Source organism: Loxodonta africana, chromosome 1, assembly GCF_030014295.1.
Source record: "Loxodonta africana isolate mLoxAfr1 chromosome 1, mLoxAfr1.hap2, whole genome shotgun sequence".
NCBI lineage: Eukaryota > Metazoa > Chordata > Mammalia > Proboscidea > Elephantidae > Loxodonta > Loxodonta africana.
Genome location: NC_087342.1, coordinates 220,301,878 through 220,322,454, shown reverse-complemented (window position 1 = coordinate 220,322,454; position 20,577 = coordinate 220,301,878). Strand labels below are relative to the sequence as shown.

Genomic DNA, 20,577 nt, shown 5'->3' with positions numbered 1-20,577 from the left:
AGCTGCACTGAAGGCGTTGGCCAAAAACAAGCCTCCAGGAACTGACAGAATACCCACTGAGATGTTTCAAAAAACCGATGCAGCACTGAAAGCGCTCACTTGTCTATGCCAAGAAATTTGGAAGACAGGTACCTGGTCAGCCAGCTGGAAGAGATCCATACTTGTGCCCATTCCAAAGGTGATCCAACAGAATGTGGAAATTCTCAAACAATATCATTAACATCACACACAAGTAAAGTTTTGCTGAAGATAATCCAAAAACAGTTGCAACAGTACATCAACAGGGAACTGTCAGAAATTCAAGCCAGATTCAGAAGAGGATGTGGAACGAGGGATATCATTGCTGATGTCAGATGAATCTTGACTGAAAGCAGAGAATACCAGAAAGATATTTACCGTGTTTTACTGACTACACAAAGGCATTTGAGTGTGTGGACCATAAAAAATTACGGATAACATTGTGAAGAATGGGAATTCCAGAACACTTAGTTGTGCTTCTGGGAACCTGTACATAGATCAAGAGGCAGTTGTTCTAACAGAACAAGGGGATACTGCGTGGTATAAAGTCAGGGAAGGTGAGTGTCAGGTTGTGTCCTTTCACCACACTTAATTCAATCTGTATGCTTGAGCAAATAATCCAAGAAGCTGCACTATATGAAGAACGGGGCATCAAGATCAGAGGAAGACTCATTAACAACCTGCTTTGTGCAGATGACACAACCTTGCTTGAGGAAAGAGAAGAGGACTTGAAGCACTTACTGATGAAGACCAAAGACTACAGCCTTCAGTATGGATTATACCTCAACATAAAGAAAACAAAAATCCTCACAACTGGAACAGTAAGCAACATCATGATAAACGGAGAAAATACTGAAGTTGTCAAGGATGTCATTTTCCTTGGATCTGCAATAAACACCTACGGAAGCAGCAGTCAAGAAATCAAAAGACATATTGCATTGGGTCAATCTGCTGCAAAAAACCTCTTTCAAGTGTTAAAGCAAAGATGTCACCATGAAAATTAAGGTATACTTGCCTCAAGTCATGGTATTTTCAATCACCTTACACGTACTCGAAAGCTGGACAATGAATAGACAATGAATAAGGAAGAATGAAGAACTGATGCATTTGAATTATGGTGCTGGCGAAGAATACTGAACACACCATACATTGCCAGAATACTGAATAAATCTGTACTGGAAGAAGTACAGCCAGAATGCTCTGTAGAAGGATCGTGAGACTTTGTCTCAGGTACTTTGGACATATTATCAGGAGGGACCAAGTCCCTGGAGAAGGACATCATGTTTGGGAAAGTAGAGAGTCTGCGAAAAGAAGAAAGACCCTCAAGAGATGGACTGGCCCAGTGGCTGCAACAATGGGCTTAGGTGCAGGGCCGGGCAGTGTTCCATGCTGCTGTACATGGGGTCGCTATGATTCTGTAGCAACTTGAAGGCACCTAACGGCAATAATAACATCAAGAAAATAAAGCCAAGCAGTATTACCTTTCAATAGTATTTCAATAGTTATCCAAAGATCTAGAAAGCTGTCTCTCACAGGCCACTGAAACACACTTCCCTGAGCCACTTTTTGAACTGCTCATAAGGCAAGAACAAAGTATTATAGCTAAATGTAGTTTGGAAAAATCTTGGTCTTTGTAAACACATTGATCACACTGTAACTTACTTTGTATTTTACAAACTTTATTAAATAATGGGCATTACTAATGTTCATTATCTTATATACAGTATTTAAACTATGTTTTCCCAGATGCATTTTTCACAGGGTAGGTGTAAAGTGAACTTATTCAAAAAAACTGAACCGTCAGCACAAGGACCTAATAAGAACTTGACATATGTTTAAGTACATATAAGGGTTTTTTCCCCCAATTATATACACCCCACCCCACCTCAAAAAGAAACTATTTTAAACAAAAGCATTTAACCGATAACTTTGAGAAAAAAACAGGAACATGATTATGTATATATACACAGCTCTCAAAGTCTGCATCCTGGCTGACAGAAGTTACTGGTGATTTTTAACACCTCTGGTTTGTCCTAGAACCTAAAGCCAACCACAGAGACACTGGATACAGTAAGACATCCACCTTCGAGCAGTGGAGCGCATGCCCATAGTTGACCCCAAAGCCATGCAGCAAGAAAAGACACTGTTGTGAAGAGTTAATAATCTCTGAGATTAAGACATAACAACATACAAATAATGTAGAATCTGGGTCATACAAAGCAGAAAGCAAAAATGGGAAACCGCATTCCTGGGTCAAGGAGATTTAGGTAGGTTTGTTTTTTATACGTAATGCAAAAGCATTTACAAATACCTCTAGCAAGTCTAAAAACATACTTTCTTGGTGCTTTTTTCCCTGATATTGCTTAATCTAGAAAGCTTGCACGATGTTTAAACGAAGGCAATGGAAAGAAGGAATGTTTCCAGAACCGTGCTATTCAATACAGACTCTGTTTTTTAAACTACAAGAAGAAAATAGTTTGGAGAAGAAATTTGAGTTGAGTGTTTTTTGTTATTTAACAAGAAAAATGAATGACTTGGGTACCTATTTGTAAAGTAAGAATGGTCACATTTTATAAGACAAAGTGTCATAGGATTTAAAAAGGGGGAAAAAATTATGGTACGAGGTCACTAGTTCAAATTATTGCTTACCTTTTAAATGAAAAGCCTAGCTCCCTTTTCTGCACACGTTACCGTATCTCTTAAAATGGAAATGGAGAGGGTCTGACAGAGGACACGGGATTAAAATTGCTTAAAATGAGAATACAAACTCTACCCTCTGAGAAAATATTCTTGTTTTGTTAACTGGAATCTTCAATAAAATTGAACCTATAAAAGTAGTAAGAACTCTGCCTCCATTTTTTTCTTTAACATCTTTGATTTTGCTTTTTCCTCAAAGTCTTGCCTTTGTTTTTCTGTTCCTTTCATGAAGAGTTAGATCAGTATATTTGATCATAATCAATTGCTCTTTAAAGACCACAGTTACAACGTAAAAGTAAGATGTCATTTTAGAACTTAGTAACCAAAGATTCTGTCCTTTTATATGTCTCCAAACATTGGAAAAAGGCCCCCACGTTGTGTCTGGTATAGAAAACAAATTCTTGCCACATTCCTGCAGTCAATGGCTCCTCAGAACCGGAATGAGGCCATTTAGCTGAATTCAAGACTCATGAAGGTACTTAGGAAAAACTGCTCAGGCAAGAGTTACTTTAAAGTGCTTTGTCTTATTTTAGCTTAAGGTTGACTTTGTGTTGGTTATTTGCTGGTATGGGGGAGTTTGTTTAGCTTGCTTAACTGTAATATGAGAAAATTTAGTTGATCCCAGATGTCATCCCATTTTTCTCAAAATTAAGTCAATTGGCATTTTATTGAACATGGATTTCTTTAAGCCATGAAGGGAATCATTTATTTTACCCAAGAAATCATAAAATAAGCAATATGAGCAGCACATTATCCAGGCCTTGTCCAGGAACACAGCTAAGGATTTTTGCTTAGAGCAAATTGGTCCTGCCACATTCCAGTCTTTTCAACAGTCACATAATTTCTGCATCATTAAGAACTGACGTAGGAACCCAGCATAAAAAAAAAAAAAAAAAAAAAAACCAGCATACAGACTCTAAAATGGGCAGCATAGACTACACTCTAATTAGAAATCTCTGGCATACGTTATTCTAGGGCCTTGCCATGAATGTAACAGAAATGCCAGATTTAGGCATAATCTCTTAATCTAGTTTCCTTTCAAAATACTTGAAAAAGCCTCCTTGCTGCCTTTGAGTCCTAGGATAAAACTACTCGGGGCTTCCAGTGAATACTAGAGAATTATTGCATTTCTTAAAGTCTGGCCACTATTGTCAAGATACGGAAAAAAAAATATCATGGCCATCATGTTAAAAAAATGCCTAAAAATTTTCAAGTAAGATTGACTTACATGAAACATAATCAGCATCAGAAAACATATGGTAGATACTGACATCTGCTACAGTACAGTCCTGGCTGTCGGTCAGCCGTTTCAAAAAGTTGTGCTGTAAAGGAAAGTATATTACACACTTACGGTCATTACAGAATTGTTTTCACCTGGTACATATTAAACACCTCATCAGTATCTGTAATTTATGAGCATAAGAAGTCAATTCAGGCAGCTACTATTAAGAACTTAGGCAAAGCTGCTCGAACTAAGACACTGAAATTTTTCTCGTAGAGACTGCACAATATTTTGTTGATTGGGAGATGGCCCGCTCCAAAGATAGCCATCCAGTTTGTCAGAATTGTTGTACGATGTCAAATACGGTGAAAGACCAAGTTTGCTATTTATTGGCTTCTTTGGAGTGCAAGGACTATTTAAAGAGTAAGATGTACTGTTGCTGCAGATACCATCAAAGGAGTCAGCCCCTGTCACCTTTGGGTCAGATTGTCTTCTGCGATTACGAGCTAACTCTGCCTCATCTTCTTCTGACTTTATTTCCACATAGTCATCTTCATCTCCTTCAGTCTCTTTGAAGTTGGAAAAATAGTTCTGGGTAGCTATGTGGGCACTTAAGGGTAATTTTCTATTGACTACCAGAACCTTCTGCGAGTCTTGGAGTGTGAGCTCTGAGCGTTTTCCAGTGTCCTGTTGACATGAGTCAGCAACACCTACCAGCAAATCCTGGTGACTGTCACACCTGAAGCTTCTGTGTAAAGACAGTAGCTGCTGCGTTCCCGTGTCATCAGGGTAGCTGATAGAGTCCGATGATTTGTTTATCAAGACTGAGGAAGAAGACTGGGACCTGTTATAAGGCTGAGATTTAGCACTGATTCCTTTCCGGCCCAAAGAGTTGTAAAGATGGCCCTGACATGAGTTCTCTTTGTTGGGCTGACTTACTACCACACTGTGTCTCTGCATGGGGCCCAGCAGAGGGTCACTGGTTTGAAGAGAAGGCACAGAATAAGCTGTGGACAATTGTCTGGGAGTATTTTTTGTACTGAACTCTACAGCGGGATATTTTGACTTTAAGTCTTGCTCTGGCTGAGGACAGAAATCTGCTAATTCTCCATTACTGTAGGTTGAATGCAAAAGCCAGTCTTCATTACTGTGTTGAGCCTGGGAAGGTGGTGTGGACTTGAGGCTTGAGGGTTCCTGCTGACAGGCCCAGCCATCTTTCTGAGCTTTAAGTGGAGACTCTCTGAATACAATCTGGTCATACAGTTGGGAATACTCAGCAATCCTGGCACCTGGAAGGCAAATATGGAAAGATATAAATACACACAGGATTAACTTTTTATGCAAAGATTAAAAATAAGAACATAACATTCAAACAATATACTTAAAAAAATTTAAACAGTAGACAAGGCTTTGAAGTGAGGATAAGTAATCGCTGAACACGAAGCAACACAAACTAATAAAATAATCCATAGTTTAATACAAATGAAAATGTCACCTAAAAGTACATTTAATTTGATATAATTCTGGATTATTTTATTTCAACAGCAGGTCTGCAAGCATCCATTATATGTAATGAAAATTTTTACTTTTTCTTTACAAGCATGAAATAGTAGCATCAATGCTGAAAACGGGCATCGTAACAAGCAAAGTCAGCACTTAAGCCCTAGTCAATGAAAAGTACCTCAAGTAGTCATTAAAAGAAGCATGACCACAACCCAGAATGCAAAGGCTACTCATGACTTCTCACTACTCTTGATTGCTCTTAGTCAATTAATCCCAGAGGAGTCTGCTCATGGCTGCTGTTCCAGACTTCCCGTTTCTAGGCAGCCCTCCATGGCCACTATCTGGAGAACCAATGTCTATGGAAGGTCCTCCCTTCAGTACTTCAAAACCACATTTATTAATTAATTCACATCTCCTTTTCCATCCCCAGGAAGTCAGGTGTGAAAGTCTAGGCCTCTAAGACATTAAGAATAAATCATCTGGGCATATAGTTGATAATCCAATGCTCTCTATTATTGGTTCCAGACAGTCATTTGGCAGTTACTTCCAGAAAGTTTCTGCCACTTAAAATTAAGCTATGAGCCCATTCTCCCCTCTGCTTCACTTCTGAGTACAGACATTTCTAAAGACATTAACTGAACCACGATGTGGATAGAGTGTTCTCTTGGGCCAGCAGCTATTTCAGAGAGGAGCTCAGAGATGTCAGTTTTAAGAGTTGCTCCCCATTCCTCATTCCCCCACCCTCAATCAGAGGACCCACTGGACCATCCCAGAATCAATGCTATCAAGTCGATTCTGACTCATAGTGACCCACAAGACAGAGCAGAACTGCTCCACAGGGTTTCCAAGGAATGGCTAGTGGAAAGAACTCCATACATCCTATAAACTGCCTGGACCACATCTTCACAATCTCTATGAAAGTATTATATACCACATATAGTAACAACCACCTGGTGATATTATGTTTTCTTCTTCAGTAAGCTATTTATACTTTTAGTAAACTGTTGTCAGTAAATCATTCAATAAACTTAACTAATTTATTTATTTATTTTTATTTAATTGAGTTTCTCTTTTTTTTGGAGTCTCTCTTCTATGAGGACAGGAAACCTGCTATCCTTCTATGGGACCTTTAACTGCAACCCCTCAGTCCCCTCAACCTACCTTCAACCCCCACCCTTGCAATGAGAGTAAACAGTATGTTTAACTTCTCAATATCAATTCTATATTCAGATCCTTTAGGTTTCCAAACTCAAATTCCTTTGAAGGACCAAACCAAAAGAACCAAACCCACTGCCGTTGAGTTGATTCTGACTCATAGAGATCCTATAGGACAGAGCAGAACTGCCCTATAGGGTTTCCAAGGAGCAGCTGGTGGATTTGAACTGCTGACCTTTTGGTTAGCAGCCGGGCTCTTAACCACTGTGCCGTGAGAGCCCTAGGTATAGTCTGAAGGCCTCTGTCCTACAGAGATTATTAATTCAGAAGGTCTAGTAACAAAAACTAGAGATACTACTTTTTAAAGGGCAGTAAAGACTCCTCCTAATTATGATTTAGCAATACACTTAAGAGATTCAAAGGCTACATGTATGCCAAGGTGCCCATCTTCCAAAACCTTTCGCCGTCAAGTTGACTCCAACTCATAGTGACCCTATAGGACAGAGCAGAACTGCCTTATAGAGTTCCCAGGGCTGTCATCCTTACAGACACAGACTGTCACATCTTTCTCCCGCAGAGCAGCTGGTGGGTTCAAACTGCCAACCTTTTGGTTAGCAGCTAAGTTCTTAACCACCAGGGCTCTTTTGCACCCATCTTAGCCACCCTGAAATCTATGTCTCAGCAACTGTGATGCTCAACCAAAGGCGGCTGCCTTTAGATGTGTCACTGGCTGGCAGTCCAATCTGAAAATCAGATGGTTCTGCCAAACCCATTCTCAAATATACTAGAGCCCTGAGCCTGATCTCACAGCTGAGTCATGAAGACTCTGAACTTTCACTAGGTTCTAAGAAGATGACAATTTTGGGAAAAGCAGTGGAAGCTTAAAAAAAAAAAAAATCAGTCGAATTATTCCAGTACCAAAACTCGTAAGAGCAACCAGTTTATAAAGTTTTATAAGAATAATCAGCTCTTGACTTTAAAACATGGTAGTCCAGATAATCTGAAACCATGTATTATCTAAAATATCCACAGTACTTCTCATGCCTTTGTCTTCCTCATTACAGTCTCTTCTCCCCTTGCTTAATCAAATCTACCTATTTTTCAAGACCCACCATAAGTCCTATCCCTTCCAGAAATCCCTTTTTAACTGATTTATCTGAAGTTTTATAGATTTAGTGTGTGCCATAGTACTTAGCTATTGGTTGCTTGTGCATACACACACAATCGTGTGTTGCTAGTTGTTTTATATGGGCTAGTTTATTATTCCAGATGGTCTGAGTTTTTTAATCTTGGAGAACAACATGGTACATTTTGCTCAAATCCCCACAAAGTGTGTAGCATAGTTCTAGACCAAAGTGGTCTCAATAGGTACTTCATTACTCAGATAATTTTCCAACTGCCTCCTTTTATTTTAAGCATAGTGTTAAAAATGGATGTGTGTTTCCTGAGGCCAAGGGTGGAAAGGCAGCATGGAAATCAGGCGCATAGCAGGAAAAGAGGAAGCAGGAAGACAGACAGCCTTTGATTAAAATAGGAGTGTAGGTAACTCATAAGGTTGCTATTCAGTGCTGTGGAGTCCATTCTGATTCATGGCGGGCTCATCTGTGTCAGAATAGAACCACTTTCCATAGGGTTTTCAAGGCTGTGACCTTTCAAAAGCATACTGCCAGGCCTGTCTTCCAAGGGACCTCTGGGTGGGTTTGAACTGCCAGATTTTCAGCCAATAGTTGAGTGCTTAACCATTTGTACCACCCAGGGACTCCGAAAGATAACTCGCAATAGGTACTTTTTTTTTTTTATCTTTGGATAATGAAGAGTTGGCCATTTAATAACTTTGAATAAAAAGTATCTCACCGCATAGACAACATAACATGCCTTCTAAGTTGTGTGTGTGTGTGTCAACTTGACATAATAAAGGAGCCTAATTTGATGCCAATGTGAATCAAAGATACCAACAGCTATCATTAAATAGATTTCCTTAGCCAGACACCTAGGAAATGGCTAGCCCAACATGACACCTCTAGCTTAAAAAGCTTGGTGTTAATCAGCTGGATCAAGGCTCCACCTCATTCTTAGTTCTGGTATTAATAATAGTCTGTATATAACATGTACGTTATCATTAATGACAGCCCCAGGGCTGTCTTTGGTTCATTTCCCTTTTTGCACGTTTAAAAGGTAGAGTTCTTCTGGCTGTAGGTAAAAACCGGAAGTGCTCCTTGCTCAGGGAAGTACGAAGCACGCTGTTTCTAAGACAGAGGATTAAAATCAACGTTTCTGATGTATGCTTCAGATATAGACAAAGCATAAAATGCTATTTTGTCTCTCCTGTATTTCACCAGGAGAAAGCTTTCTCAAGTTGCTATGGAGTTTTCTCCCGCGTGAAACATCAACAAAAAAAAAAAAAAAAAAGGAATGCAAAAGCATCCTTGGCCTCAGAAACCATCAGGGGGAGGCTGACCGACAATAGCCTCTAAAATGTGGGAGCAACTAGACCTGGTTGGGTGATGCTAGGCGGATATCTGACCCAGGGCCTATAGACCCCGGCTAGAGAGTTCAATAAAGATGCTCGAGAGTTTCGGCAGGTGAATAGGGCGCTCCTCCTTCTGCACAACACCGAGAGCAAGCTCCTGGCAAAGTGGCAAGGCCCACACGAAGAAGTCTGGAGAATCGGTCCATTCGATTACGATGTCCTGTGCCCAGATAAACAAGAGAGAGAAAAGGGGTCATCATGTCAACTGGTTGAATGCCGAGTGGGCACAGGAAGTGGTCTCGATCCACCCAGATGGCAGAGGCATCAGGTCCCAGAGATGGCAGGCCCTAGGGACGTGCTCCTGCCAGACAGCAGGGAAGACACCACTCAGAAGACAACTGTGGAGAGAATCTCCTCTCTGCTGGGGAGAGCGTCGATAGTAGCCAACCATGTCAGAAAGGACCCAGACGCAAAGCTGAGAAAAGGTCCTATAGGATCCCAAGAAGACACCAGGAGGTAAAACGAAAATGGGAATAAACTAAATCGGAAAAGAAATAAAAGAAACCCCCAAACTGAAATCAGTTAATGCTTAACAAGGGGATAAAAAAGACAACTACTGAAGTTAGTTGTAAGACCTTACGTTTATTCTCGAAAGGATGTGCTTCTACCAAGGTTAGAATTCTTGCTTTTAATGGATGGTCCATATTCAAAACAACCAAACCAAAATCAGAACAACCAGGCCCAGGCAATTACTACTCATTAAATGATATTCTGCCAGCATAACCCTCTGTCATCGGAAACATTTGTATCATATTTTCTTTTATCCTGAGAAGAGCTGCCATGAATTCTGGCCCCAGCCCAGATTCGGTCATTTGGTTTCAATCACTAATTTGCTAATACACAACTGTTTCCAATTGCTATCCATGCCTGAAAAAATAGTCATTCTGCAGCTGGGAGCCCGGTCACTTTCTCTAAGTATAACAACGAACCAGTTTAACAACACTAGCTTTTGAAAATGGACATGAATTACTTTAAGCATACTACTGCAAGGAGAAAAATACGTGTGATCTATTCTCTCTCACATCCATATAAAATCATTTGAGACCTTTATTTTATTAAAAAAAAAAAATGAAAAAGAGCTCAAAGGAGAAAGTTGGCTCTACAGCAATTGTTTTTTGTTTTTTACTGTATGATTAGCTCTAGAAAAGATCAAAGCTTTGCATAATTCTTAAATATTCCCAAACTAAGAAAACAAACAAAAAGCCCTGTGGGTTCTTGTCACGTACTTCCAGATTTACTTAGGACTTGACTATCTCCTCCCGCTTATCCTTTGGTTTCCATGGAGATAAATAAATCCATCCCAGGGAAAGGACATCATCAGTGTCAACCTGGCCAAATCTCCATACTGTTATCAAGAGACCATATGTAAACCTGTCCTGAGACTGAGCCATCTGGTTTCTATTTTCTATTGGAGGCTTAACTCCTGTCATTGTATTAAGGTGGTTCTTTGTCAGGAAACCTGGGGCATGTTTTAAAAATTACGGTGTAAAAGTAAAAGCTGCAATGTTTTAAAATGCAGATTCCTGGGCCGAACCCCAGACATCTCTCTGGGCCTAGGAGCAAACAGCTAGTCAGGTGAGAACAGTCGCCCCTGGGGATTTTTCTTTCCATGACAATGATGTACCTTTTCCAAATGGATGCTCTTCCACTGTGGCCACTGTTAACTTTTGTCCCCCAGAACCCTCTCTATGGTAGCCAGCGGATACGTCCTTCTTCACAGCGGAGGAAGAAGTCAAACCAGGAACCTCTCATTCCCTTAGCCCTAATGTTTCCGGTATCATACCTGAGATCTTGGTTTAGTTCTGCCCCCAAAAGAGGCCAGACTACAGAATTACACTTCTTGAAAGCATATGTGAAGAAGCGAATGAGATGGTATGCTTTACAATAGTTATTTAAAAAAATCAAATAGTAACCAAAATAAATGAGAACACAACTAAGTGGGCTGTAGCGTGAACAACTAAGAAAAGTGTCAGCAAGATTCTTTTTCCTTACAGTTAGAATGAGTAGGCATTTTTGTCAGGAATTCTAGAGGCAAGAGCAACCCAAGTCCACGTGCTTCCAAACCTTAAAAGATTACATAATCTACTATTCCTCCTAATGAATTACTGAAACAGGTTAAAACTGGTGGCTATTTTTCATACTTTAGATTATCTTAAAGAAACCTTTTTCTTAAAATGTCAATCCTATAATGACAATGTTACACGTCGACAAAACCCAACTAGGCCAAATCAAGCTCTAACTTATAAACTTATACTTCTCCTTTATTTGATTCACTGGAAGTGAAGTGAAAAGATTAGTAATAGCTTTGTCAGTGATCTTTGACATCATAAAAGTTTGACAACATGATCACACACGTATCAGTTTTAAGGACATTTTAGAATCTGAAAACAGCATTTGACAATCTGATCACACGTGTATCTGTTTTAAGGACATTTTAGAATCTGAAAACTATGCTCACATCTTACTATCAGGAAAGAAGAAAAGCACGGTGAACATACCAATGGCAGCCCCTCCTTGCTTCTTCTCTTCTAAAATGGCAGCCAGGTCTTTGTGTACCAAATTATGCTGCTGACTGGCTGGTGGCTGCTCCAGCTCTGGACTTTTCACCTTTAGAAGTTGATTTGCCTTCTTGATCTTCTGGCTATACTGCCTAGCCATCAAAAAAACCCTGCTTTTTGTTTTATCTGAGGCCTCTGTCCCAGGCTCAGAGATTTCTGGGTCTGTTTGGGACAGACTGCTGATGGCCAAGTCGTAGGGATTTTCCATAGGAGGTACCTCACTGGCCAGAGAGAGCCGATTAAGACTCACAACGGAGCCTTCTTTAGAAATCAGGCCTTCGTCCAATGGGTGATTGGCCCGGCTAGCTCTGCCAGCCCTGCTTTTCACAGGGGTGAGGAAAGTATGGCTCTCCGGAAGTGACAGTGTGGATGTTGAATGGGCCCTGTCCTTGTTCAGCTCAGGTGTGCTCCCCGCGTGCAGCCTGTCTGGCACGTCGTCCTTGCTAACAGGAAACGCAGCTAGGAGACGGTCTCTAGTTTTGTCTTCATTTTTCTTGATGTAATTTTCAAGGTCATTCCAGATTTCATCAACTTCTTCCGACAGTTTATCAGATATGGACTTGTCAGTTACGGACAAGTTACAGCTGGGAGAGTTATACAGCAAACTCAGATAATTGTTATCAGAGGGACCCTGGTGGTAGGGCATTTCGTCCTCCTCACTGAACTGGAGCCTGTCCTGGGAAACGAATGGCCTCAGGCTGTCACAGCATGCAAAGTCAGCCTGCAGACCTAAAAAGGTGCTCCTCTTTGGTCGTTTTAGGCTGCTGCATTGGAAATTCGGAGATGGTGGCTCGGGGAGTCCTATGGTGTCATAGACGTTTTCCTCCACAACCTTGAGGTCATAGGTGTTTTGGTTAGATGATTTTCTACCTGTTAGAGTTCCATCTCTTCTTGTGTGGAGAGTACTCTTATCTCGGCCAGTCTGCCTCTTGAAGAAGGCTAACTCTGGGGTGCTTTTGGGGCGAACAGAGTCCTTGGCTGATTTTTGGGGAGTGGATTCAGCTTCTTCTCGTTTAGCAACCATTAATTTTAAGTCTTCGTAACTTATGTTATCATAAACATGGTCTAGATCATCAAAAGTCAACTCTACAGAGGATCCAAAGGAAGTCATGGCATCCTGTCCTTCAGTGGTAGGCCCGTTCTGCAGCTCCCTTCCGGGGCTGTACTGAGAGCCATCGCTGTCTCTAATCCTTATCTCAGGAGGGCAAGTATTGCTCTCACCGGCACTGCTGGCCCTCCTAACAACCCTGTGGCCAGAGCCAGAGGCCTCTATGGACTGAATCTGTCCCATGTGCCAGCTGCAAGGGCGACTTGAAGTGCTGTCTTCGCTCAGTCTGGTGGAGTTCAAGTCTGAAGAGGAGAAGGACGGCACGAACATCTGATAATCATCCTCGTCGTCCTCGTTCTCCTGTGGGGCCCGCTGACTGGGGAACAAGGCTTGCCTGATCTGAGGGTCGGTCCAGATGTTTCTCACAGCACCACCCCCGCCCAGCACGCTGAGGATGGCTGAGCTGCTCGGTTGACTGGTCCTCTGGGCAGGAGGTGGCCCTGCTGAAGTCAGCTGGGGAGGCCCGTTCTCTCTGGAGGCCTGAGGAGGTCAGAAATATAGCAACTGAGTGACAACACCATGGAGAAGATACATAGCATCTGACGTTCTCTTGTATTTACCTACTGTCTCTCCCTTAGACTATAATACTCTTAAAGAAAATGATGGGTAAAAATAGTTGCTTTTAATTGTCTTGAGAAGCACTTCAGTTCTTTGCTAAAGGAAGGAGCAGAAAAGACAGTAACTAATATTTATATAGAAACTAGGCTACGCCATTTGCAGACATTGTTCAAAGTTAATGTTCGCAGTAGCTCTGTGACTTAGATATGACTGTATCAGTTTCAGAGCAAGGAAATCTAGGGCTCATAGAGAGCCAGTAACTTGCTCTACCTAGCCAGTAGCAAGTAGGACTCAACCCAGGTCTGATTTCAAAACCTTTGCCCCATTGCAGCATATCAGCTAAATTCAGAAAGCTTTTACTTTATATAAGTCCAGTGTACACTTCGCAAATATTGATTATATGATACCTGGTTTCTATCAAGGACTTTCTTAGAACCTTAGACCCATCCTGGACTTGCGAGGAGTCTTATAGTGGTTTCCAATTCAAAAGTCCTTGTCAGTGACCCCACTGCACACCCCAAAGGTTTCCTTAAATTTGCAGACCTACAATGAACCTAACCAGCATTACCTTGGTTTATAGACTCTTGGCAAAGAGCCTTTTGTTCCAAGGTTGTAATTTAATCCACTATTGAAATTTTTAAACTTTCCTTCAAAATTCATTTAATTAAGTAATATTTATTTGCCTGTTAGAAAGTCAAATATGAGTGGCATTAACTATTTCTAATCAAAGAAAACAATGGGGTCTTTTATAACTTGGAACCTTTCTTGCTGGGGCTGAATTATGCAGAGAGTTAATTACCCTCTAACGCTCTTCTGTAAGTATAAGAATAAGCTTCAAAGAATTGAAAGGGTTAAGGCCTGTTCAAACTAATTAGTACCCAGGATGTATTTTCTGATCAAAATACTATAGTTATAGTTAGATATTGGGGATGTCAAATTTGCAAGAACCTTCCATCACTTGTCAAGGAATCTGGTACACACATTTCCTTGGAATTTCTGTATTTTTCTTTCTTTCATTATCTATCATCTACCTTTGGTCTCAGGATATTTATTTATATTTTGGATCTTGTTGGGAATTGATTACAATCCTGAGAGAAGCAAGAGCTATTAAGTTACCGTCAAGGAATATTTCCTTTTATTAATTCTTTACTCATTAGTAAATCTGCTTTTTGTATACATTCTGCACGCTCCTGTTGGGAAATGGAATTTCGCTATATTGGAAAAAGCACATCTGCTGTTTTTCTTTCTTTCTGGTCTTCAGAGTCCCCGTATGGAGCCTTGGTTGGATCTCTGCTGGAAAAAGTTTCTAAAAAGCGCTTGAGATTGTAACTCTAGGACCCTTCTTTCTTTCATGGAGTGACTGCTCCATCTAAGTGAGAAGGGCTGGGCTCCAAGGTCTCAGTTGGGCTGCTTCAAAGTCCAGGGCATCTTCTGCAATGATTCCATTTGTGAAAACAATGTAGATTAAAAAAAAAAAAAAAATCTAAATCTCAAGCCATCTTTCAGGGCAATGAGCCAATTACTGTTAATAGGTTTCAAAAAAGCTTCCAAATAAAAATATGCAGTAATTGAAAAAAAAATCCACATACCCTAAGCCATGAAAATGATGTTTCTATTGATTTTTAGACATTTTATTGGCTTTAACTGAAAGGTAAGGCCTTTATCAACAGGATCACCTTGGCCCTGTGTTAGGGAATGGTGCAAGTGGAACTTCGGGAAAGGTTTACAGAGCCACATCCTTACAGATTTCTAAGAGTGAACAAGAAGCCATGATCCATTCCTCAAGAATTGCTAATTAAGTCAATTGTTCAGTGGTGACACTGGACAAACCACTCAGGCCAGGATGCAATACCTAGTCATCATCATGCTAATAAATTTATATGTACATCTTGCAGTAAAAACAAAAAACCAAACCGGTTGCTGTGAGTCGATTCCGACTCATAGTGCCTACCATTTTCAACACATTAAAACAAATCCCTCTTCTCCTAACCTTTCAGCAGAGAAGAAAAAGAAAAACTTGGTAAGGGAAGACTCATTATATCACGTAGCAGGACCTTGGTCTCAGAAAGGACCCTCCTCTCTGGGATTGAAGGCCAGCGCTTCCAGAAGCGAGCAATACTCAGGCCTTAAAAGAGCAAGGTGGGGTGGATCACACTAGTCCTTGCAGGTGTTATATCCTGAGGTACGGTTACAGCTTCTAAGGCCAGAGGCAGGGCAGGAGGGTGAATAAGTAATCACCTTAGTTCTAAGAGATGAAACAGCAGGGAGGGAGGAGGTCGATAAGGATGAGCCCTCATTTAATCTATTTCAAAATGTAAAATAATTGCTCGCACTTGGAATATAGGCTGGGGTTGAAACAGATAAAGAAAAAAAAAAGAAAAAAACCAAACCCACTGCTGTTGAGTCGATTCCAACTCATAGTGACCCTATAGGACAGAGGAGAACTGCCCTGTAGAGTTTCCAAGAAGCGCATGGTGGATTCAAACTGCTGACCTTTTGGTTAGCAGCTGTAGCACTTAACCACTACGCCACCAGGGTTTCCTATAAAGGGAAGAGTACCTACAAAAGGCACCTAAAGCAAACATTTCAAAATAAGAAATGTAAATAGTGCTTACCTTTTGGATGTCCTGTGCTGTTTCTGGAAAAAAAAAAAAATTTTTTTAAGTTCGAGAATAAAAAATAGATCTCACACATAGATAGCCGCTAACATTTTATAAGGAATTTTTCAATTATTGCTAATAATTGAAGGCCAAAAGGCTTCTGGGCTCTTTGTACTTAAAAGTATTTTTGGTGTGACAATTTTCCATTATCCTACTTATGTAAAACAACCTTAGATTGTCCGAATGTGAAGTATCTTCTTAATTTCGGAAGTTCTGATTGGTCATGTGTGTCTCATCTTTAAAAATTAATTTCAGAAGCATATAAAGCAAAAAGTGATCAAACCCTCCTCCACAAATTCCACCCCCTAGAGGTAACCACAGAGTCCCTGGGTGGTACAAATGGTCAACACTTGGCTGCTAACCAGAAGGCTGTAAGTTTGAGACCACCCAGAGGTGCCTGAGAAGAAAGTCCTGGCCACCTACTATGAAAAGTCATTGAAAACCCTACGGAGCATTGTTCCACTTTCACACACGTGAGGTGACCGTGAGCTGGAGTCGACCAGATGGCCACTGGCTTTTCCAGGTAACTACACTTAAAGGTTTGATGTTCATCTTTCGTAGTTTCCACCGCCTGCCTAATACACACACCTCGATGCGGTTTTCTAAAAAAAAAATTTTCCTGTGCTTCAGGTGAAAATTTACAGGTAAAATTAATTTTTCATATATGGTTACGTGACCCTAGTTGCAAATCCCTATACTTTGTCAGCATACTCCCCCTTTCCACCCTGGATTTCCTGTGTCCATTCAACCAGCTTCTATCACTTTCTGCCTGCTCATCCCGCCTCTGGACAGGAGCTGCCCATTTAGTCTCGTGTATCTACCTGAACTATGAAGCACACTCTTCACGAGTATTATTTTATGTTTTATAGTCCAGTCTAATCTTTGTCTGAAGAGTTGGCTTCGGGAGTGGTTTCAGTTCTGGGTTAACAGAGAGTTCGGGGGCTGTGTCTTCTGGGGTTCTTCCAGTCTCAGTCAGACCACTAAGTCTGGTGTTTTTATGTGAATTTGAGTTCTGTACCCCACTTTTCTCCTGCTCTGTCAGGGACTCTCGGTTGTATGCCCTGTCAAGGCGGTCACTGGTGGTAGCTGAGCACCATCTAGTACTGGTCTGAGGCTGATGGGGTCTCTGGTTTATGTGGCCCTCTTGTCTCTTGGGCTAATATTTTCCTTGTGTCTTTGGTGTTCATTCTCCTTTGCTCCAGGTGGGTTGGGACCAATTGATGCAACTTAGATGGCTGCTCACTAGCTTTTAAGACCCCAGACGCCACTCACCAAAGTGGGATGCAGAACATTTTCTTAATAAACTTTACTATGCCAATTTTCCTAGATGTTCCCGAAAACCATGGTCCCCAGACCCCAGCCCAGCTACTCTGTCCCTCGAAGTGTTTGGCTGTGTTCAGGAAACTTCATAGCTTTTGTTTTAGTACAGCGATGCTGACTTCCCCTATATGGTGTGTCGCCCTTTCCTTTGCCTATGATAATTCTTGTCTACTAGCTAGTAAGCGGCTGCAACAATGAGCTCAGGCATAACAGCGATTGTAAGGATGGCTCAGGACCAGGCAGTGTTTCATTCTGTTGGGCATAGGGTCGCTGTGAGTTGGAACCGACTCGACGGCACCTAACAACAACAACATCTAGTTAGTGAATACCCCCTCCCTCCCTCCTAACCATCAAAGAATGTTTTCTTCTGTGTTTAAACCTTTCTTGAGTTCTTATAATAGTGGTTTCATACAATATCTGTCCTCTTGCGACTGCCTAATTTCACTCAGCATAATGCCTTCCAGATTCAACCATGTTGTGAGATGTTTCGTGGATTCCTCATTGTTCTTTATAGTTGTGTAGTATTCCATTGTGTGTACATACCATAATTTGTTTATCCATTCATCTGTTGTTGGGCACCTAGGTTGTGTCCATCTTTTTGCTATTGTTAACAGTGCTGCAGTGAACATGGGTATGCATATATCTATTTGTGTGAGGGCTCTTAGTTCTGCAGGATATATTCCAAGGAGCAGGACTGCTGGATCATATGGCACTTCTATTTCTAGTTTTTAAGGAAGTGCCTTGGAAACCCTGGTGAAGTAGTGGTTAACTGCTATGGCTGCTAACCAAAGGGTTGGCAGTTCAAATCCACCAGGCGCTCCCTGGAAACTCTATGGGGCAGTTCTACACTGTCCTATAGGGTCGCTATGAGTCAGAATTGACTTGACGGCATTGGGTTTGGTTTTGGAAGCGCCAAATCGATTTCCAAAGTGGTTATACCATTTTACGTTCCCACTAGCAGTGTATAAGTGTTCCGGTTTCTCTACAACCTCTCCAACATTTTATTTTGTGTTTTTTGGGTCAATGCTAGCCTTGGTGGGGTGAGATGGTACCTCACTGTAGTTTTGATTTGCATTTCTCTAATGGCTAACGATCGTGAGCATTTGCTCATGTATCTGTTAGCCACCTGAATGTCATATCCTTTGCCAATTTTTTAAATTGGGTTGCCTTTTTGTTCTTGAGGTTTTGCAGTATCTTGTATATTTTAGAGATTAGATTCTGATCAGATATGTCATAGCCAAATTTATTTTCCCAGTCTGTAGGTTGTCTTTTTACTCTTTTGGTGAACTCTTTTGATGAGCCTAAGTGTTTGATTTTTAGGAGCTCCCAGTTATCTAGTTTCTCTTCTGGTGTTTGTGCATTGTTAGGTATGTTTTGTATTCTGTTTATGCCATATATTAGGGTTCCTAGCGTTGTCCCTATTTTTCCTTCCATAATCTTTACTGCTTTAGATTTTATATTTAAGTTTTTGATCCATTTTGAAGTAGTTTTTGTACATGGCGTGAGGTATGGGTCTTGTTTCATTTTTTTTTGCAGATACATATCCAGTTATGCCAGTGCCATCCGTTAAAGAGGGGCTATTGTAAATGGTATTGATTTGGTGATCTCCTCTTCAAAGTTCTCTTTGTTGGTGAACAATCCAACTGATTTTTGTATGTCTATCTTATACCCTGATACTTTGTGCTGAAATCTTCTATTAGTTGCAGTAGTTTTCTTGTGGATTATTTGGGAGTTTTCTGTGTATAAGATCATATCATCTGCATATAAGGATACTTTTACTTCTTCCTTACCAGTTTGGATGCCCTTTATTGCTTTTTCTTGCCTTATTGCTCTGGCTAGGACCTCCAGCACAATGTTGACTGAGAGTGGTGATAAACGGCATTCTTGCCTGGTTCCCGTTCTCAAGGGGAAAGGTTTCAGACTCTCTCCATTGAGGATGATGTTGGCTGTTGGCTTTGTATAAATGCCGTTTGTTGTGTTCAGGAATTTCCCTTCTATTCCTATTTTGCCGAGAGTTTTTATCATGAATGGCCGTTGGAATTTGTCAAATGCCTTTTCTGCATCAATTGATAAGATCATGGGGTTCTTTTGTTTTATTTATGTGATGGAATACATTGATTGTTTTTCTGATGTTGAACGATCCCTACATACCTGGTATGAATCCCACTTGGTCATGGTGAATTATTTTTTTGATATGTTATTGAATTCTACTGGGCTAGAGTTTTGCTGAGGATTTTTGCATCTATGTTCATGATGGATATTGGTCTGTAATTTTTGTTTTTTTCACGGTGTCTTTACCTGGTTTTGGTATCAGGGTTATGCTGGCTTCATAGAATGAGTTCAGGAGTTTTCCATCCTTTTCTATGCTCTGAAATACCTGTAGTAGAAGTGGTATTAATACTTCTCTGAAGGTTTGGTAGAATTCTCCAGTAAAGCTGTCAGGGCCAGGGCTTTTTTTTTGTTGTTGGGAATTTTTTTTATTACCTCTTCAATCCCTTCTTTTGTAATAGATTTATTTAGTTGTTCTACCTTGGTTTGTGTTAGTTTTGGTAGGTAATGTGTTTCTAGAAATTTGTCCATTTCTTCCACGTTTTCAAATTTGTTGCAGTACAATTTTTCATAGTATTCTGTTACGATTCTTTTAATTTCAGTTGGGTCTGTTGTGATATCGCCCATCTCATTTTTTATTTGGGTTATTTGCTTCCTCTTCTGTTTTTCTTTTGTCAGTTTGGCCAATGGTTTACAATTTTTTTGATCTTTTCAAAGGACAAGCTTTTGGTCTTGTTAACTCTTTTGATTGTTTTACTATTTTCTATTTCATTGAATTTGGCTCTAATTTTTATTATTTGCTTCCTTCTGGTGCCCGAGGGCTTCTTTTGCTGCCCTCTTTCTATTTGTTCAAGTTTTACGGTTAATGTTTTGATTTTGGCCCTTTCTTCTTTTTGGATGTGTGCATTTATTGCCATAAATTGACCTCTGAGCACTGCTTTTGCTGTGTCCCAAGGGTTCTGGTAGGATGTGTTTTCATTCTCGTTTGATTCTGTGAATTTCTCTATTCCGTCTTTGATTTCTTCTATAACTCAGTCCTTTTTGAAGAAGGTGTTGTTCAGTTTCCATGTATTTGATTTTTTTTTCTTGCTTCTTCTCTTACTGACTTCTACTTTTATGGCTTTATGGTCAGAAAAGATGCTTTGTAATATTTCAGTATTTTGGATTCCGTTAAGGCTTGCTTGTGGCCTAATTATGTG

At 40.5% G+C, this 20,577-nt stretch overlaps 1 protein-coding gene across 3 annotated transcripts in view; it reads right to left on the bottom strand.

The window, feature by feature from the left end:
• Positions 1–3,605: 3,605 nt before the first annotated feature.
• The window catches only part of PLEKHG1 (pleckstrin homology and RhoGEF domain containing G1), a 291,716-nt gene continuing 274,744 nt past the window's right edge, over positions 3,606–20,577 (bottom strand). For all 3 annotated transcript variants that reach the window (XM_064292170.1, XM_023548536.2, XM_023548512.2), the window contains 3 exons: positions 15,965–15,987; positions 11,624–13,271; positions 3,606–5,226 (listed from right to left, as the gene is read on the bottom strand). In XM_064292170.1, the coding sequence (XP_064148240.1) occupies positions 4,169–5,226; positions 11,624–13,271; positions 15,965–15,987 (2,729 nt within the window). In that variant the 3' untranslated portion in view covers positions 3,606–4,168. The remainder of the gene's footprint in view (positions 5,227–11,623; positions 13,272–15,964; positions 15,988–20,577) is intronic.